General features: G+C 39.5%; 2 protein-coding genes and 1 pseudogene across 2 annotated transcripts; all 3 read left to right on the plus strand.

Moving 5' to 3' along the window:
• Positions 1-9,253: 9,253 nt before the first annotated feature.
• On the plus strand, positions 9,254-11,642 carry LOC117828861 (interferon-induced protein with tetratricopeptide repeats 1B-like). The gene is made up of 2 exons (XM_034706223.1): positions 9,254-9,282; positions 9,557-11,642. Exons 1-2 carry the CDS (start codon positions 9,254-9,256, stop codon positions 10,839-10,841), a joined length of 1,314 nt encoding a protein of 437 aa, XP_034562114.1. The 3' UTR covers positions 10,842-11,642.
• Positions 11,643-13,793: 2,151 nt separating this feature from the next.
• LOC117832903 (interferon-induced protein with tetratricopeptide repeats 1B-like) lies at positions 13,794-17,004 on the plus strand. Its single transcript, XM_034712229.1, has 2 exons — positions 13,794-13,906; positions 14,932-17,004. Exons 1-2 carry the CDS (start codon positions 13,902-13,904, stop codon positions 16,214-16,216), a joined length of 1,290 nt encoding a protein of 429 aa, XP_034568120.1. The 5' UTR covers positions 13,794-13,901; the 3' UTR covers positions 16,217-17,004.
• A 1,963-nt stretch (positions 17,005-18,967) lies between these two features.
• On the plus strand, positions 18,968-20,279 carry LOC117828869 (annotated as a pseudogene).
• The last annotated feature ends 1,660 nt before the right edge of the window (positions 20,280-21,939 follow it).

A 21,939-nucleotide genomic window follows, 5' to 3' on the forward strand; every position in this document is an offset into this window, starting at 1 on the left:
GTGTGGGAGGCTTTTTTGTGCTTCCTGATGCCATGAATATGCGTAAAAAATTTCAAGCATGTAGCTCAAAATAACCCCAATACGGAGGCGTTTTTGGAAAATTTTAGGGGGCGCTAGCGAGCACATTTTTGCTTTTTTTTTTGTGAGACCCATAAATTAGTAAATGTTTCACCAGGCCTGATGAGTGTGCAAAAATATTCACGCTTTCATGCACGTTCAGGGGTCGTGATACATTAACTTGTGATGTAACCCATGTGAAAAAATGGAACATAGAAAGCTTATTTCAGATAAACCAGCTTCTGAGACCTTCGTCACCATGACTAAAAGCCTTGTGACCTCACTGGTGAGGCTTTGAAAACAAAAAAAAATCACCTGTTTCTCCTTGTCTTTGTCTCCCTTAGAGAACAGCTCAATGGTGTGCCTCTTCAAGAGTTACTGTGTCCAGGAATGGATAATTGGTGTTTTTACGGGTGTCGTCATTCTTCTAGCAGTCATCATCGGGGGTCTGTTCCTCTGGAAGCGCATCAGAGGAAGACCTGCATCCCAGACAACTTCTTACAATCCTGTGAATGATGAGCTCAAACTGGGGTAAGTGCAGATTGACTGACAGCACTGAATGGTATTGAATATATTTTTTTCTAACTGACAACTGGCCCCTCTTAACCCATGATTGACTGTTAAATGACAAGATGAGAACTGTACATCCTAGATTCACTGAATGTTTGTTACCCATTCTCTTCTTCTGTTGTTACAAATTTGAAGGATAACCTCATTGTTGACATTCTTGTAGTTGATGACAGAAAAAAGAGCACAATATCAATGCTTTTAGATTGAAGTGCTGCATTTGACACTGTAGATTGTAAAATTTTAATGGAACATGTCTAACCTGGGTGGGGATCAAGGGTACTACACTGAGATGGTTTTATTCCCGTTTTTAAGACAGAACCTTCTCAGCCATCGCAGGTTATTACTCATCCTCCACCTCTCATACTACCTGTGGAGCTCTTACATATTAAATATCCCAACATACACATCAACTTCATTGAGGGCTGTCTTCAAACATCACACCCACTGCCAGAAACCTAGGAGTAATTTTTGATTCAGAAATAACCTTTAAATAACATATAAAGGAAGTCGCCCAGTCCTGTTTCATTTCATTAAGAACCATCTCCAAAATCAAATCAATTCTCAAGCTAACTTGGATAAAGTTTTTCATCCATGAATCTCTTCTTGACTGGACAACTGTGTCTCCCTTCTCTCAGGTATCATCCATGAATCCCTCTCTCGTCTCCACCTGGTCCAGAACGCAGTAACTTGGCTTCTTAATCTGGTTTCAACAGAAGACATCACACTGGCTCCCTGTATGTTAAAAATTGACTTTTAGATTTTACTGATCACTTTCAGATCCCCTCTGGGTTTTGCCTTGGATTACACTGTAGAAATCCTGACCACTTATCAGCCAGTTAACCTTAGATGTTGAGATCAAGCTTTCTCTGTTTTTTTCAAGCCAAAGTGAAAAGCTTAGGGCCCCTCAACTTTAGAATGACCTGAGGAGATGAGGCATGCAGGATCAGTGAAATCTTTAAATTCACTTCTTAAAACGTATATATATGTATCACATTTTAATCAACATTTTTTCATTTCCTTTATCCTCTTTTCTGCTCTTTATGTGAGTTTCTGTTATGTACGGTTTGTTTTCTATGATTCCTGTCGTTGTGTATCTCTTAACACTTTCATTTAATTAATCATTCATATCTTTTTTTTTACTGGTAATTTCTCTGATTAATTTCCTCTTCTTACACTTACATATTATTATTATTATCATTAGTATTCTTGTTGTTATTAGACACTTTGGAGCCAACCTGGTACAACAACACACCGCACTTTTTATCTGTTAATTTAATCTTTGGCACTTTGTCTCGTAGCTGTTATTGTTTCTCTCTCTAAATGTGTTTTGAAGTGTTATGTCTGTGCCTTTTTAGAAGCAGATGCAGTTTTAAGCTTTACGTTTGTTCTGATCACAAGCAAAAAGAAGAATACAGTATTTTCTGTGCTTCTTTTTTTAACCCATCATGTTTCAAATATCAGGATGGTCTCATCTATGCAAATTCAAACAGAGATCATAGTTCTGCATAGATTTACTTCGATCCACTGGTGTAAACATTTCCAGATCAGTATCAGAATTACATCCAAAATTTTAATCCAACAAATGCTAGTGTGATTTAAGAACTAGATTAAAAACTTGTGTCATATTCACACTGTAAACCGTTAAGATTAATATCACTTGTTTCATCGTCTTTTGAGTCATCACAAAATGAATCTGCTTCACACCTGTCCTAAAACTGGATGCTGACTCCAGACCTCATGCATGAAGCAAAGAGGTAGAAGTAAACTGTTCTAAAAATGAGGCTGCATTTCATTATCATAGACTGTATATAAAATGGACAGCGTTGATCCGCCTTTTCCCGTTGTAAGGTTTTAAAGCCAAAACACCTGCTCGAATGCGCAGCCATTATGCAGCCAGAGTCTGCGCTGTAGAGAATTTCTTTGGTTGCCACAGTAATTTCTGTGTCAGCACGGTAACAAGCTCCGCCCTACAGCGTAGCATCACGAGATCCTATGGAGTTTTCTTCTACAGCAGCTGTCAATCAAAGTGAATCCGGAAGTAGAACCCTGTTTTTTAACCTCTAATAACTAACGAAAATGAAACTTTTCAGAAAAAAGAGGCCTTGAACACAAAACAGTCAAATAAGCACTACATATCACCACAGATGTGAGAAACATTCGTACGACGTGTATTTAATTTTTAAAGTTTTACTGCAGCCCCATTTAAATGAATGGGGGAGACAGAGTTTTTGACCTATACTGCAGCCAGCCACCAGGGGGCAGACGCTTTGCCGATCAAGCTGCACCCCTGGTCATTATGTGTAGAAAAGTGCACCTGATGCAACATCTATAACAGGTGACTTGAGATCCTTCATTAAAGCTTGGACAGAAATCTGTTCCGAGGGCTGACACATTCTCCCGTCTCAGCACCCTCTCAGTGTTCTCATAGGAAGCAGTCTTACAATAACTACTCACAGATTTATTTTTGTCTTGTGGTGTGGGTTGTGCTGATAAACCACGTGTAAAGCTCATAGAGAAAATCGCCTATCAATAGTTGTCACTATCACGCAAGGAATTTCCCTCCTCAGCATCATCATAGTGCAACTGGACATTTTGTTGTCAGTTCCTCTTCTTATTAGAGGTAAACAGGGGAACTTTAAGCCAAAGTTCACTCAGGCTGTTTGTTTTTCATTTCCATCAGGATATATAGAAAACTGCTAAACTACAAGATTCAATCTCAAAATGAAGATCGCCGTCATCTGCATCGAACAGAATAGATCATTATTGTCATTGTTGTGAACCAATGAAAGGCAGTTTATTAATTCTTCACAATAGCAGCATGATAGGTAGTTTCTCCTCATAAAGTTGGGTGTCGTTTGCATAAAATGGGCAGGAATGCTCCATCTTTGCAGATAAGGACCAGGGTCTTTCAGTAAATGTCTAGTTTAAGCAACAAAATAATGTTGTGTCATCTGATTACAAAAAAGAGCACTGATGTTGCATCTTTATACATGTGATCAGGGATTTCAAGTTTGACTAAGAGTTCTGTTCAAACAGAATGGTTTTATTTAAAAAAAAAAAAAAAAAAAAAAACGGCATTACATTTGCATTAAAGAACCAGAAAGTCAAGCCAAATCTTTCAGAGTTGGAGATTAGGCAAACCAAGTGTTTGACAAAGTCAGGATTTTGCAACAATGCTTGATGTAAAAATAAATCTGCGTGTCATCTGCTGATTCTGTATCAGTTGCAAATGAAGACCGTCGCAGCAAGTTTATGAATAGTCAGATTTAAGAGAGATACTATCATATTAATAAATCTGCATTATGTTGTTCACTTAAAAAGTCTGGTTTAAGCAGCAGAATATAATGTAAAAGTTAACATTAGTGTTGCATCTAGGATGACCACACTTATGTTTTCGTTATTGATATTCTCCAACTGTGGAAGTTGAGATCAATATAAATCATACATACTTATATATATATGAATATTATATATTATTATCTATCTTAAAATATGATTACATATACCTCATAGAGTTTCTGTGTTGTACAAAACACTCAATGAGTAGTTTCTAAGTCTTTATACAAAATACAAGTGTTGATATAAATGCTTTAAAAAGTGAACCCTGTGACTCTTGAATGAAAGCTCTTGCATTTGCAGTGTTCTCTGAGATCAAGATTCAGGTGTCAAGTCAGCATTCTCTGGGAAAATCCCAAGCAGCTCCCATCACCCAGCATTGTTTAGCTCTCCAGAAAAAGATAGTGGGCGTTCTTGTGTTTTCTCATTTCTCATTTTTACCCATACCCCTCGTTTTCAGGCAGGCCACCCCTTGGAGAGAGTTGTATTGGGTTATTGTGAAATCTTCCCCTATGAACTAGGAAACCCCTTCGAGACTTTGATACCTCATCAGTAATCGTTGACTGCGTTTACGTAAACAGACTCAACAACTTTGTTGCCGGACATTTCCAATACGCCGTCTTCAGCTGTGGTAGCTTCTCTTGTGAGGGCTATAGGCAGCCTTCTGTAGTTGTCAGCAGCAACTTGGAGACATAGGAGGAAATGAATACGTTTTAGAGCCTGAGCAAACAAAGATGACGTAATATTTTGACGATGAAACAAGTGTGAATCTAAAGAAAAAGGAACATGTTCAGTATTCAGATAAAAACTATTGGTAGAGATGCTACATGGACTCTTATTATCCCTTTTCCCCTCTTTGAGAGGAACATATACGGGTGTGACAGTGTAGACTGGCAGATATTTTTCTATATGTCTTCCTTTGTGCTGTCTATTGACAAATTGTGCTTTACCATGTGTTGTGTGCAATAGTCTGATGGAAATATGAAATATGATTGCAACCTTGGGTGGTACTGTGGTCCAAGACAAATTTTCCTCAAGATACAATTAAGTTTGTCCTTATCCTTAACCTCATCCTTTTTAAGGTGAGGTCCAGAGTCTAACTCGCAATTACAGCTATGCCCTACAAGTGGCAGTTCTGGGGAGGGGCCAACGGGGGCCAGTGCCCCTGTAAAACTGAACCTGGGCCCCCCTGTGGCCCCCCCTCCACACCAAACAAATATTATACAATAAAAATAGATTTGAGGGACTCATGTTGAGGGCAAGCAACCAAACAGCCGTTGTCAGTCTGCATTTTGATATAGTACACAGTTGTATATAGTGTATGTCTAGTATATAGGGATCCACTGATGTTTTGCCAGTTTGTTCTCAGCCGGTCTTCGCCCTGCTCAGTCTCTTTTGTCAGGGTTGAATTTGGCCCTCTGACAAAGCCCTTGGCCCCAGCCTGGCCCCCCCAGTAAAATTGGTCTAGAACCGACACTGCGCCCTACAGGTGCCGCCAAAGGGACCAAAAAAGACAACTTAGATTCTCAGGTATTAACGTGTGCACAGGTTGGCTTCCAGTGTTGATCTCAGGGTCTCTGGACTTCTGGTGTGAACCAGTTTTTCTGTATTCTGAACTGTATCTCTGTAACCTGCTTTTAAACGTCTCTCTTTGGTATTATGTTTTCTTTGATACATGGAAATTTTTTGGGGTAATCTTTTCTATCTCAGGTTACATCAACTGGTGTCATTTCAAGGTGTCATGGTATTTGAATACTTCTGATTTTGTGTGACTTTAATTAGCATCAACTGACTTGGGTCCAGCATAACCATATGAAAACACAACTGTGACATTCCGCCTTCTGTAAAGTGTCATAAAGCTGTGAAAATTACCCATCATGATAAAACAGAGCCTTCAATTGTATTTGTTTTACCTTACCTATCTGTATAAAGTTAACTATTAAATTAAACATTAAACTATTCATTTGTGGAGCTGGAAAGAGAAAATATTGATTACAGAATGATGATTCATCAATTGATTATAATATCAAAATGGTTTCAAAAACATGAGCATTTAGTAATATGAAATTATACAACAAGAATACAACAGAAAATCTATTTTTTTAAGACATAATTTGATTTTATTCAATATGTAGGTGAAAGGGACTGTTTTGATTTGTTGGGTATTTTGTGTGTCGGTCACTGGATTTAATGATGATTTGAATCGAAGTCTTCACAATCAGTTGCTGGTTTTGATGTCAAAATGTGTTGTACAGAAGCTTTAATTAAAACATTTCTCTTAATGGGCTCAATGTTGGGTTTTTTTATCATATAATAAGCATACACTGTAAAAAAAAAAACTGTTTTATTGTCTTCACAAATTCACAACTTTGAATGGTGATGTTCTATTTTCCAACAAAACTCACACAAACCAACTCAGAATTTCATGAGGTAGTGGAAAATGGTAGGACCTGGTCTATCTCGCTGCATCTTTTAATACTACACACTGTGCCTTTAAATACAACACTCTTTACCTTTAAATACTACACTCTACCTTTAAATACTTCCCATTGTACCGTTAAATACTACACACTACACAACTAAACCTAAACACTCTACCCTTTAAACACTACACACCGTAGCTGTATAAAATTACACACTACATCTTTAAACACTAAACACTGCACCTTTAAATACAATACTCTTTACCTTTGAATACTACACAATGTATCGTTTAATACTACACACTGCACCTTTAAATAGTACACACTGTCCCTTTAAAGAAACAATATTATTTTTTGCACAAAAGATTTAAAGGACATTTTATGGTTGAAATGTGTTAATATGAAACCTTGATAACACCATTTATTTGTCAGGTGTCACACGTTGAAGCAGAGTAATTTTAGTATCAAGAAGAATAACTTTTTCTAACCAGTTAACTTTCAAATAAAAATCTGTTTGCCTGTTTTCATTCTTGGGAAAGAAAACTCAGATAACACAATGCTGATAAAGAAAGGTGGATTTATGATGTCCACGTGTCAGGCCACTGAAATACGTCATCCACATGAGAGATGATGTAAGAACCAAAGCAACATCAAGATCAAAAGTATGCTGAACTTACTTTTGAAATGTATTGAATGATGAAACTCCAGAAAGTTGAGGTAGCTGCCAATACTGTTTATGATTTTAAATCATAAAAAAAAAAGTTTAAATGTTTTTAGTCTAATCATTGACTTCCTTTTACCTTTAATTTTAAATTACTTTCATCAGTATTATCATTTATTACACCTATGCGACTCTACACTCTTTTAACCCTCAGAAAGTTTAAAATATACTCAAATACATCAACGCACCAAACAAAGACATGGACACTTCAGTTGTTGTCACAATAATTGAGATATAATCAGACTCCAACGCTACCAAGTCAACCTACCACAGAGGTCTGCATAACAGGCCTGTCACACCCTTACCATGCAGCTTTGATACATAAGATCATTGTTTTTGTGCAAAAGGCAAGAAAAATCTCTTTAAGGGACCTAAAGGACTTTAAAGTGTGTTTAAAATAATGCAGATTAAACCTTATTTGATAGGTAGGTGCAGCATGCTAGGTTTGAATAATTCAGTTTGTGTGGCATATTAAAGCATCAGGAAAACAAAACGTTTTTAATCTCAAGTCGACATGAAAAATATTGAAGGATAGTTAAGTTTCACACACAAATATACAGTTGTGTTTTTCTTTTCTTGGGAAAGGAAAGTCAGATAACATCCGGCTGATTAAGAAGGGTGGATTTACAATGTCCAAATGTTCACGTCTCTGAAATTTGGGTCCAAGGGTTTAATGCTATCATATAAATATAAAATAAAAACTAGTATCTTATGACAAGACAAGTTTTTGTTCTCACAAGAGGTTTGAAGCTATTTCCCATTTGAAGAATATACAAACAAATCATGTAGTAACAGAAACATGTATTGCTATAACTAAGGCTATAAGTGTTAACCTGTTAATCACAATTTGTTTATTTTACTTAATTGTGTGCTATTTTGTCTCTTCCAGCACATTAAAGTTAAGCAGCTGTAGCGTCTTCCTGCTTCCTGATGAAAAATAACACTACTGCTCTTTTGAACAGCACTTACCTGTACCTTTAAAAATGACACACTGTACCTTTAAATACTGCTCTTTTGAACAGCACTTACTAGAAACTTACCAGACGGCTCAGTTGACCATTCTTAAGCTTTCTGCACAATGAAATATCACCAAAGTACTTTGAGTTTGAGCTAACAACTATGAGCTAATCAAACAAGTGCAGCTAATCAGACTGATAATCACCACAGACCTGTGTGTGAAGCTAAATCAATGAAATTAACTACAGCGCAGCTTATTTATTTTGTGCTGAAGATAAATCAAATCACCTCCCGGGTCTTAAGTATGTACAAGAAACCATAATATGACAATCTGATGGTGAGGGGCAGCATTTTAGGTTTGAAACATTCACTTGATGTGGTATTTTTTTAGCATCAAGATGGGAAACACCTTCAAGAACAACTTGTCTGATTCATGTTGTTCTTTCTTGTTAAGTTTCACACTCAAAAATATGTATCTGTATGTTTCTGTTCCTGAGAAAGATACGTCAGATAATAGCAGGCTGATAAAGAAAAGTAGGTTTATGACACTCCGGTGTTACGCCTCTAATCTGTTGTACCTGCAGAGCATTTAAAGCTGCTGCTCGTCACATCATTAACGTTAGAGCTGAGGCTGGACATCACTGAAACCAACACAGAGATCAAACTCAACTGAGTAATACTGAAACAGCAGAGAGATGAGGTTAGTATCTGCTTTAAATTTTTATAATATTTAAAAATATTTTACATTTTTTCTTTTTATAATATTGTACGTACCGTTTTCAGAATCCCTCTCTGTGGATGCTTTTGATTTCTAATTGTGTGTCCTTTCCACAAGCATCCCTTCTTTTGTTTGCTGATTCATTTATGGAGGAGGAGGAGGATGTCTAATTACATCTTTAACTGAAGTAAAATAAAGATTAACGTAGAATATAAATATTCTGTCAAAACATAAAAGTAAGTTAGTTATCAGCTACAACAATGTAAAGTACTAAGGTAAATTTGTTTATCATTTTGCAGCAGGTTCACCACTGACTGTCATTATAACCCCAATTTTAAAAAGTTGGTTCATTGTGTAAAATGTTGATTAAAACTAAATTTGATGGTTTGCAAATCTTTAAAAGCTTTTATTTAATCTGAATTGACCAGATTCTGGAGTTTGGAAAGTAAAATGCAGTCCCCTTCTTGCCTGATGGGATTCAAGCTGCTCAGCAGATCAGGGTTAGAGTGGTTTGTTTTCAGTAGCTGTAGAGGTGGGACGCACTAATCTTTATTGAGCAGCTTATTGGTGTCATTTGCACTATAGAGCAGGAATATTTTGGTTTCACTTTTTGCAGAAAGGGAGGAGGTGGAGATCAACATCCATCTCTTTGTACAGTCAGTGAGTTTGGTGGTACAGCAGCAGATATTTCGTCAGCAGGTTGAACATGCAGTGCCTGAGATGGAAGATATTTCTTGCAGCTGTTAAATGTTATTTATTTTTAATCTCCATCAGTGCTGCTCAGAGTCAAACAACACTGGAGTCCCTGCAGTGCCACTTCACCTGGAACCTGGACCAAAATTGGCCCCGATGTTTACGTCTCAGAGAAAAGCTGGAGGACATGGCTGCTGAGGAGGGAAACAGGTGGCTCGGCCACATCTACAACCTGCAGGGGTTCATTCAATACAAGCTGGGGTTAAATGAAGATGCTAAGGCTTCGTTCAGCAAGGCTGCAGAGGCCTTCCATGAGCTGAGACATGCAGATGAGGGTCCCTGGTTATTGGTGAACTATGGGAGCCTGGCCTGGCTGCACCACAACCTTGGAGATGAAGCAGAGAGTCAGGCCTACCTGTCAAAAGTTGATGCCCTGATGAAAAATCACCCATCTCCATCCCAGGGCGAGCTCCACCCAGAGGTCTACGCTGAGAAAGCCTGGACCCTGATTTATTTTGGTGCAGATAGAAAGGTGGTTGCAGATTACTTTGAGAAAGCCATCAGGATGCAGCCGGACATGGTGGAGTGGAACACCAGTCATGTCTTGAGTTTAGTGAGTGTACAGGAGCATAGCAGCACAGGGGTGGAAGATGACCTCTTAGAGAAAATGAGAGAGGCAAAGGAACAGGATCCTGAGGACCTGTACCTTGCTGCCCTCTACCTTAAACAACGTGCCAAGAGAGGCGAAGGAATTGAAGATGAAGCACGTGAGTTTGCCAAAAACAATTTGGGGTCTCTGGGCCGGAGCTACAAGGGTATGAGAGTATTACTGAAGGTTTACAAATGTCACCTGTCTGTTGATGAAGCCATTGCTATGGCAGAAAGGGTTCTGAAAATACATCCACATAAACGTGGCCTGAAGAGGTGTGCTGCACTCTGCTACAGTTGGAAGCTTTTGCTATCAGGGAGGGATTTCCTGGAACCAGCCATGATAGACAGAGCAATCAGTCTACATGAGGAAGTGGTCTCTCTTTACCCTCACTCTCCATTCCTGAAGAAAATAGACCTTGCAACTGTCTATGCAAAGTCACGTCCTCACCAGGCACAGGCTAAGCAGATTTATGAGGAGCTGCTTCAAAGTGATCTGGAACCTGCAGACAAACAACTCCTTTACAACGCCTACGCAAAGTATTTATACTTTGATCTACAGGATTTCAATGGGTCAGTACAATATCACATGAGAGCAGCTGCAATACCAGAAAAAAACTACTTCTCTGGGAACAGCATCAGAGTTTTGGAGAAGATCAGAGAAAAAGGAAAGCATCCAATGTGTCAAGATATAGAGGAGTTTCTTCAGAACTTGTAAGAGACAGAAAAGAAAAAAGAATATTCAAAGAAATAAAGGGCTTTTAGAAAACTGTGGAACAGAAAGTGTAGAAATTATGGCAATTTTGGGGGTTTAATCTGGCCTCCACAACGGAAAAGAAAACTGGAAATCTCATCTCAAGCCATTCAAAGAATCTTTGTAAATAAACTTACACTTGATATTTTTAATGTTTTACTATAATTCCTACATCCAGCCCAAAAAATGTGTTAATATACAGCTAAGTTATCAATGGCAACACATTTGGCGTTCAAATGTCAACGCTGGTTTTACCTTCCTCTAGAAGTCGTGGAATGGCTTCCTACTGAGGTACAGCAACACAACGTCGACAAAAGCACAACAGGATGCTGCAGTAAGAATGAAAAAAAAAAAAAAAGCACAATCTGTTGAGTTTGGCTCTCTTTGTGACAACCTCTACTCTAATGATTCCCTGAGTAATGGTTCCAATCCGATAACAGCAGAATGTATATTTAATATGTACCTTTATGTTTTTATATGTAGATTATAATGATGGGCTTTGTCATGATGGTGTATTGTCAATACTTTGGGAAAGGTTTGTGTGAATTGTGATTCAGATTTTGACTGAACTAGCTTTGTTAAACTCACATGTAATCATTCATATGTTCCTATCATGTTTATTTGTCTCTTTAACACTGTATTTTAAGTGTATACAGCACATAATGGACTCTTTGAAAGCTTAAAAACAACCTGATTGGTAATGTGATAAATTATGTTCTGATTGTTGAATTTAGATGCTGTGTTTTATGTAAAAGTGCAAATAAATCATGTGTGCTGTAAGATATCTTGTTTGAGGGTTTTTTCCAATGGTTACTGTACTGACAGTCGTGTGCATGCAGAGGGCATCTGACATTTTTATTACAGTGTCAACAGGCAGAGTTGCTGGGGCGTCAGATCAGTATCACAATTAATTAATGATCATTTTTATGTTTTGTGCTCGGAGTTCATGGACAAGGTTTGTAAATATGCTCAGAGATGAAAGTGGCAGTATCTTTCATAATGAAAGAGTGCCTGTAGCGCCTCCCCGAGCTCAGAGGCACTGTGCTTTCATCCTCGTCCTGTCAGTAAATAATTGAGACAGAGGTTTCTGTGGTTTTCCTGCCATTGACACAATCTTTGAGAGTTCATTCCTACTTCTAGCCTAGCCTACTTCAAGTGACTGAACCAGGCAGGAAGAGGAAAAGGTAAGACATATTCAACATTTGTACACTAGTTTTAAAACCTGCTGACTGACACAGAGGCCTCTGAAAAATGAACTCCTGAACTGTGCCGAGGTGTTTAAAGGTTTGAACAGTTTCAAAAAGTTGGCCATCAAGTGAAACAGGCTCTATTCTAAGATCTTGTTTAATGCAAATTATTAATTCCTTTGTCTTGGCAACTTGACTCGTGCAACACCATGTCTCCCATTGGGTCAAAACTCTTTGTGATGTAGCAGTTATTTCTTTCCTTGTTGATGAACCTGTTCAACTTTGTGCAGCATTTTTAAATCTGTGTGTTATCAACAGTTGCTTTGTGGACACAGTCAGTGTCTCTCTTCTTTTGAGCTAGGCACAGGTCACATGCGGTAACAGGATTGAAAGAGTGTTGAAACAGATTGGTGGTATTACCTTTGGAGAACATGCATATCAAACTTTTGTCAACACAACCCTTTACATCTTATGACACACTGCCTCCGTCTGGTAGGAGTAGGGTACTGCTGCATCAGTTCCTCACACAACAAAAGCAGCAATACAACTCTGCAGACAGCCATAAATACTTCCTCTGAAGCAAAGTCCTATCACACCTTTACCCTCCACATAGTCCACAACCTCTTTTTTACTGCACAATAGAAAATAAGGTCTCCTTTAAGGTCTTAAGGGGCTTTAAATAAGTGTTCAAAATAATGTATATGAAACCTTAAAGGGATATTTCAGTTCATTTTAAAGTGAGGTCATGTGAGTTGGATGTCTCTCTTAACTGTCCTAGCCACAACACATGCCGCTCAGCTCGTCCCCTTCAGTGATAAACTCCACGCACGCTAGGCTACAGTTCTCTGCAGACGGGGCTGCTCCGTAATTTAGATAATTTTTTAGGAAAATCTTATCTCAGCACTCATCTCGGTTTTGGTGTCACTCTACTGAGATGTTTTTAGCACTTTACTTTGCCATCAGAAAGACTTTTTTCTCTCTCTTTTTGTGGGTAAAACATAGATGTGCAATTCCGACTGCTGCACACTGATCACCTATAATGTACGTGTCACTTATATATTGTGAATTTTTGATATTTTTAGGTCTCCATTTTTTCACTATGTTAAGCAGGAAGAGCCTAAGATAACCCGGCAGACACAGTAATGTGTTTAGAGTTTGTTATTTAAGCTCAGTCTTCTCCTTCAGCAGCTAACACAATGTATGTTGATAAGGTCAACGTGTTGTGTGGATCACAGGTTGTGACATTATGCAATAAAAAACAATGAGATCCGAACACTTCCTCTAAAAACACACTTCTATTCAGCTTTTCTGGTTTCCTGTTTTAACTACTGAATACTGAAGAAAGTCTTAATCAAATTCTGTGTTCAATGCGGCAGTGGACCCTGGATGATGAGTGTCTCAGACTGCAGCCCTATATCTTAATTCCCAAAGGTCCAGAAGTACTGTTGTTACCAAGTCTCACACGGGACAGGAAGTAGTTTTCTCAGTTTGTGGGCATATGTTACTCGAATGACCCCACTTCAAAAGACTGAAATATCCCTTTAATATTGAAATGTCAGGGACATTGAGGAGTGGATTCATGAAAATACAGGACATTTAAGTTTCTATTCTCTGAAAAGTAAAGTAGGACATCAGTCTGATGAAGAGGAAGGGTGGGTCTGTTATATCAATGTGTCACAGCTCTGAAATGGGTTTTGCCTGCAGACCATTTACATCTGCTGCACACAAACACATAATTTCCATTAGAGCTGAAGCTGGGCATAACTAAAACCAAAGCAGCATCAGGATCAAAACTCTAATATTTACTGAAATACTGAGAGGAAGAAACAGCAGAAAGATGAGGTGAGTATCTGCCTTTACTATCTGTAATGTTGTACTTACTGTTTTTAAAATCTCATTATTGAATCTCAAACTCTCTCCTTTGCTACCCTTTATCTTTAATCATGACTGTAATTGACTTTTCTCACCATGATGTGTATTTTGTCCTCTGTTTTTTAAAAACCCTTTCAAGGTTTTTAAAATTTGTATTTATCTCCTGAGTTTTAAACATCATTACTGACGGACTGTTAATAATGAGGAGGGGGAAACCGATTACATCTCTACATGAAGTAAAATGAGAATTCCCGCAAGATATAGATAGTCTTATGACAAGTGGATGTGTTTTATTCAAAAGTTTATCAGAATAAAAGTTGATTCATCAGATGTGACAGTAGTACAAAGGGTCAAAGTTCAGTTTGTCTGGAACTACAGCGGTTCCAGACCCACCTTCTGGCGAAATGAATATGAGCTGGCTGATCAGTCTGGCGACGTCAGGCTAACAAATTTGATTTTATCAGACAAATCCCCATTGAAAGAGGAACTGTGTCATGTCTTGACTTTCTGCACGACTCATACCTTATCAGTAGCACTGAAGCCCCTATGATGGGACCTGCTATCTCCTGATCAGTTTCAATCTGTGGCCTTAAGCAAACCACACAAGTGGACTAGAACTTGAGATGGCTCAGATGCTCTAGTGATCATGAGGGGTCCTCCACGATGTTGGTACTGATGAACTAAAAACGCTCCACTGCAGTACCCCAGATGTAGATGGGGTGAAAGCCAGCATCATCTCTTTCCTGTGATCATCTATCAGCTTGTTTGTTTTGTTGACTCTGTGTTCCAAGTATCACAGAGGACTTTTGTTTACTTAAGATAAAATATTGCAGAAAAGTTTACGTCTTAAAAAATGTTGGATTGCATGAAACTGATTTCCTTCCTGTCCATTTAATGGTCCCTCCTCCATGTCAAATGATCTGTGTATATCCAAACACACTTTAAGGCGTATCATATCTTCCTGCTGATATGTTCATGTTTTCATTCTCCATCAGTGCTGCTCAGAGTCAAACAACACTGGAGTCCCTGCAGTGCCACTTCACCTGGAACCTGGACCAAAGTAGACCCCGATGTTTACGTCTCAGGGACAAGCTGGAGGACATGGCTGCTGAGGAGGGAAACAGGTGGCTCGGCCATACCTACAACCTACAGGGGTTCATTCACTACAAGCTGGGGTTTAATGAAGATGCTAAGACTTCGTTCAACAAGGCTGCAGAGGCATTCCATGAGCTTAGACATGCAGATGAGGGTCCCTGGTTATTGGTGAACTATGGGAACCTGGCCTGGCTGCACCACCACCTGGGAGATGAAGCTGAGAGTCAGGCTTACCTGTCAAAGATTGATGCCCTGATGAAAAATCACCCATCTCCATCCCAGGGCGAGCTCCATCCAGAGGTCTACGCTGAAAAGGCCTGGACCCTGATGATCTTAAGAGGAGACTCAAAGCTTGTTGTTGATTACTTTGAGAAAGCCATCAGGATGCAGCCGGACATGGTGGAGTGGAACACCAGCCATGTCTTGAGTTTAGTGAGTTTACAGGATCACAGAAGCACGGGGGTGGAAGATGACCTCTTAGAGAAAATCAGACAGGCAAAGGAACAGGATCCTGAGGACCTGTACCTTGCAGCCCACTACCTTGAGCAACGTGCCAAGAGAGGCGAAGGAATTGAAGATGAAGCACGTGAGTTTGCAAGAAACAATTTTGGGTCTCTGGGCCGGAGCTACAAGGGTATGAGAGCATTACTGAAGGTTTACAAATGTCACCTGTCTGTTGATGAGGCCATTGATTTGGCAGAAAGGTTTCTGAATATACATCCACATAAACACGGCCTGAAGATGTTAGCTGCTTTATGCTACAGATTGAAGCTTTTGCTACCAGGGAATTGTCCCCCAGAACCAGCCATGATGGACAGAGCAATCAGTCTACATGAGGAAGTGGTCTCTCTTTACCCCCACTCTCCATTCAAGAAGAAAATAGACCTTGCAACTGTCTATGCAAAGTCACGTCATTACCAGGCACAGGCTGAGCAGATATTTGAGGAGCTGCTTCACAGTGATCTGGAACCTGCAGACAAACAGTTCCTTTACAACGCCTACGCAAAGTATTTAAACTATGATCTATGGGATTTCAATAAGTCAGTACAATATCACATGAAAGCAGCTGAAATACCAGAAAAAAACCACTTCTCTGAGGAAAGCATCAGAGTTTTGGAGAAGATCAGAGACAAAGGAAAGCATCCAATGTGTCAAGATATAGAGGAGTTTCTTCAGAACTTGTAAGAGACAGAAAAGAAAAAAGAATATTCAAAGAAATAAAGGGCTTTTAGAAAACTGTGGAACAGAAAGTGTAGAAATTATGGCAATTTGGGGGGTTTAATCTGGCCTCCACAACTGAAAAGAAAACTGGAAATCTCATCTCAAGCCATTCAAAGAATCTTTGTAAATAAACTTACACTTGATATTTTTAATGTTTTACTATAATTCCTACATCCAGCCCAAAAAATGTGTTAATATACAGCTAAGTTATCAATGGCAACACATTTGGCGTTCAAATGTCAACGCTGGTTTTACCTTCCTCTTGAAGTCGTGGAATGGCTTCCTACTGAGGTACAGCAACACAACGTCGACAAAAGCACAACAGGATGCTGCAGTAAGAATGAAAAAAAATAAAAAAGCACAATCTGTTGAGTTTGGCTCTCTTTGTGACAACCTCTACTCTAATGATTCCCTGAGTAATGGTTCCAATCTGACAACAGCAGAATGTATATTTAATATGTACCTTTATGTTTTTATATGTAGATTATAATGATGGGCTTTGTCATGATGGTGTATTGTCAATACTTTGGGAAAGGTTTGTGTGAATTGTGATTCAGATTTTGACTGAACTAGCTTTGTTAAACTCACATGTAATCATTCATATGTTCCTATCATGTTTATTTGTCTCTTTAACACTGTATTTTAAGTGTATACAGCACATAATGGACTCTTTGAAAGCTTAAAAACAACCTGATTGGTAATGTGATAAATTATGTTCTGATTGTTGAATTTAGATGCTGTGTTTTATGTAAAAGTGCAAATAAATCATGTGTGCTGTAAGATATCTTGTTTGAGGGTTTTTTCCAATGGTTACTGTACTGACAGTCGTGTGCACGCAGAAGGCATCTGACGTTGCTACCACAGTGTCAACAGGCAGAGTTGCTGGGGCGTCAGATCAGTATCATGATTAATTAATGATCATTTTTATGTTTAGTGCTCGGAGTTCATGGACAAGGTTTGTAAATATGCTCAGAGATGAAAGTGGCAGTATCTTTCATAATGAAAGAGTGCCTGTAGCGCCTCCCTGAGCTCAGAGGCACTGTGCTTTCATCCTCGTCCTGTCAGTAAATAGTTAAGACAGAGGTTTCTGTGGTTTTCCTGCCATTGACACAATCTTTGAGAGTTCATTCCTACTTCTAGCCTAGCCTACTTCAAGTGACTGAACCAGGCAGGAAGAGGAAAAGGTAAGACATATTCAACATTTGCACACTAGTTTTAAAACCTGCTGACTGACACAGAGGCCTCTGAAAAATGAACTCCTGAACTGTGCCGAGGTGTTTAAAGGTTTGCACAGTTTCAAAAAGTTGGCCATCAAGTGAAACAGGCTCTATTCTAAGATCTTGTTTAATGCAAATTATTAATTCCTTTGTCTTGGCAACTTGACTCGTGCAACACCATGTCTCCCATTGGGTCAAAACTCTTTGTGATGTAGCAGTTATTTCTTTCCTTGTTGATGAACCTGTTCAACTTTGTGCAGCATTTTTAAATCTGTGTGTTATCAACAGTTGCTTTGTGGACACAGTCAGTCAGTCAGTCAGTCAGTCAGTCAGTCAGTCAGTCAGTCAGTCAGTCAGTCAGTCAGTCAGTCAGTCAGTCAGTCAGTCAGTCAGTGTCTCTCTTCTTTTGAGCTAGGCACAGGTCACATGCGGTAACAGGATTGAAAGAGTGTTGAAACAGATTGGTGGTATTACCTTTGGAGAACATGCATATCAAACTTTTGTCAACACAACCCTTTACATCTTATGACACACTGCCTCCGTCTGGTAGGAGTAGGGTACTGCTGCATCAGTTCCTCACAGCAAACACCACCAAGAACAAAAGCAGCAATACAACTCTGCAGACAGCCATAAATACTTTCTCTGAAGCAAAGTCCTATCACACCTTTACCCTCCACATAGTCCACAACCTCTTTTTTACTGCAAATAGAAAATAAGGTCTCCTTTAAGGTCTTAAGGGGCTTTAAATAAGTGTTCAAAATAATGCATATGAAACCTTAAAGGGGTTTTTCAGTTCATTTTAAAGTGAGGTCATGTGAGTTGGATGTCTCTCTTAACTGTCCTAGCCACAGCAGATGCCGCTCAGCTCGTCCCCTTCAGTGATAAACTCCACGCACGCTAGGCTACAGTTCTCTGCAGACGGGGCTGCTCCGTAATTTAGATAATTTTTTAGGAAAATCTTATCTCAGCACTCATCTCGGTTTTGGTGTCACTCTACTGAGATGTTTTTAGCACTTTACTTTGCCATCAGAAAGTCTTTTTTCTCTCATACCTTATCAGTAGCACTAAAGCCCCAATGATGGGACCTGTTATCTCCTGATCAGTTTCAATCTGTGGCCTTAAGCAAACCACACAAGTGGACTAGAACTTGAGATGGCTCAGATGCTCTAGTGATCATGAGGGGTCCTCCACAATGTTGGTACTGATGAACTAAAAACGCTCCACTGCAGTACCCCAGATGTAGATGGGGTGAAAGCCAGCATCATCTCTTTCCTGTGATCATCTATCAGCTTGTTTGTTTTGTTGACTCTGTGTTCCAAGTATCACAGAGGACTTTTGTTTACTTAAGATAAAATATTGCAGAAAGGATTATGTCTTAAAAAATGTTGGATTGCATGAAACTGATTTCCTTCCTGTCCATTTAATGGTCCCTCCTCCATGTCAAATGATCTGTGTATATCCAAACACACTTTAAGGCGTATCATATCTTCCTGCTGATATGTTCATGTTTTCATTCTCCATCAGTGCTGCTCAGAGTCAAACACCACTGCAGTCTCTGCAGTGCCACTTCACCTGGAACCTGGACCAAAGTAGACCCCGATGTTTACATCTCAGGGACAAGCTGGAGGACATGGCTGCTGAGGAGGGAAACAGGTGGCTCGGCCACACCTACAACCTACAGGGGTTCATTCAATACAAGCTGGGGTTTAATGAAGATGCTAAGACTTCGTTCAACAAGGCTGCAGAGGCCTTCCATGAGCTTAGACATGCAGATGAGGGTCCCTGGTTATTGGTGAACTATGGGAACCTGGCCTGGCTGCACCACCACCTAGGAGATGAAGCTGAGAGTCAGGCTTACCTGTCAAAGGTTGATGCCCTGATGAAAAATCACCCATCTCCATCCCAGGGCGAGCTCCATCCAGAGGTCTACGCTGAAAAGGCCTGGACCCTGATGATCTTAAGAGGAGACTCAAAGCTTGTTGTTGATTACTTTGAGAAAGCCATCAGGATGCAGCCGGACATGGTGGAGTGGAACACCAGCCATGTCTTGAGTTTAGTGAGTGTACAGGATCACAGAAGCACAGGGGTGGAAGATGACCTCTTAGAGAAAATGAGACAGGCAAAGGAACAGGATCCTGAGGACCTGTACCTTGCAGCCCTCTACCTTAAACAACGTGCCAAGAGAGGCGAAGGAATTGAAGATGAAGCACGTGAGTTTGTAAGAAACAATTTTGGGTCTCTGGGCCGGAGCTACAAGGGTATGAGAGCATTACTGAAGGTTTACAAATGTCACCTGTCTGTTGATGAGGCCATTGATTTGGCAGAAAAGTTTCTGAATATACATCCACATAAACGCGGCCTGAAGATGTTAGTTGCTTTATGCTACAAATTGAAGCTTTTACTACCAGGGAATTGTCCCCCAGAACCAGCCATGATGGACAGAGCAATCAGTCTACATGAGGAAGTGGTCTCTCTTTACCCCCACTCTCTATTCAAGAAGAAAATAGACCTTGCACCTGTCTATGCAAAGTCACTTCCTCACCAGGCACAGGCTGAGCAGATATTTGAGGAGCTGCTTCACAGTGATCTGGAACCTGCAGACAAACAGTTCCTTTACAACGCCTACGCAAAGTATTTAAACTATGATCTACGGGATTTCAATGAGTCAGTACAATATCACATGAAAGCAGCTGAAATACCAGAAAAAAACTACTTCTCTGAGGAACAGCATCAGAGTTTTGGAGCAGATCAGAGACAAAGGAAAGCATCCAATGTGTCAAGATATAGAGGAGTTTCTTCAGAACTTGTAAGAGACAGAAAAGAAATAAGGATATTTAAAGAAATAAAGGGCTTTTAGAAAACTGTGGAACAGAAAGTGTAGAAATTATGGCAATTTTGGGGGTTTAATCTGGCCTCCACAACTGAAAAGAAAACTGGAAATCTCTCTCAATCCATTCAAAGAATCTTTGGAAATAAACTTACACTTGATATTTTTAATGTTTTACTATAATTCCTACATCCAGCCCAAAAAATGTGTTAATATACAGCTAAGTTATCAAAGGCAACACAATAACAGAGCATTGTATCACCAACTGAACTACATTTTCTATAACTCTGATGAATTTTGATTGAAAGATTGTGAATTAGGAAATATCACTGATGTTGAAATCTGTGCAAACTGTGGTTGAGAAGACGCCTCACCCTGGGAAATGATGCAACCATTTCCAGCCACCATGTTGTCCAAGCATGGTCACTTCTGGCTCCAAAACATAAAACTGCAGTGGTGGAAACACCAAACCCAGATGCTTCAAATCAGTAGCCCACATACACCATGGGTATGTCCACCTCTTTGATACAGCCTATGATAGCAGGGAGCCAGGGACAATATTTTTCCTATCTGGACGTTCAAGTGTTTTGACGCCTGAACACAGAGCAGAATGTAGACTTGGACCCTGGACTCCAGTGTTGCTTTCCTGCACATCAGTATCCCTCCAAAGCTCATCCTGTGGATCCATAAAAATTGCATCTGAAAACAGCTGGGGTGGTGATTCAATCTTAATTACAACATGATAAAACAGTTTAGTGACAGGGTTGAACAGTGTTTTGGGTTTTGTAACACATAAGAGCTAAATCTCTTCACTTTGATACAAGGGGGAAAACATCTTGAACAATAACTGAAGGGGATATTAACAGATGTAACTTCATGTAATGCTAACAAGTGAATATACTCAGACTGGAAACACCGTCAGCTCAATAATTCAAATGTCTGAAAGTTTACAGACTTTATTGAACTGTCACATCCTGAACTGGAAATTATCATACATGCTTTTGTTTCATCACGACTGGACTATTGTAATTCACTTTTCACCTGCCTCGGTAAATCGTCCCTCCATCGTCTTCAATTAGTCCAGAACGCTGCTGCAAGGCTGTTGACCAAGTCCAGCCGGACAACCCACATCACTCCGATTCTATCTTCCCTACATTGGCTTCCAGTTAAATTTAGGATTCATTTTAAAGTTCTCGTTTTCGTGTATAAAGCTCTGCATGGTCAGGCTCCTGAATACATCGCCGACCTGCTCCACCCCTACCTTACCAGTAGGCCACTCAGGTCTTCTGACCAGGGCTTGCTGGTTGTCCCCCGAGCGCGCTTAAGAACAAAAGGTGACCGTGCTTTTGAAGTTGTGGCACCGACATTGTGGAACGCTCTTCCTGTAAATGTCCGTTCTGCTATATCTGTTGTCGCCTTTAAAAAACTTGTGAAGACACATTTGTTTAAACAGGCCTTCGACTCACTGTGTTCACACTAATGTTCTATTTATGCTATTGTCTGTTTCTTTTAATGTGTTGGATATTTTCCTGTGAAGCACTTTGTGATTTTATTCTGTGAAAGGTGCTATACTAAATAAAATTTACTTACTTACTTACTCTCTCTTTGTGTGTAAAACATAGATGTACAATTCCGACTGCTGC

This window comes from Notolabrus celidotus, chromosome 2 (assembly GCF_009762535.1).
Source record: "Notolabrus celidotus isolate fNotCel1 chromosome 2, fNotCel1.pri, whole genome shotgun sequence".
NCBI lineage: Eukaryota > Metazoa > Chordata > Actinopteri > Labriformes > Labridae > Notolabrus > Notolabrus celidotus.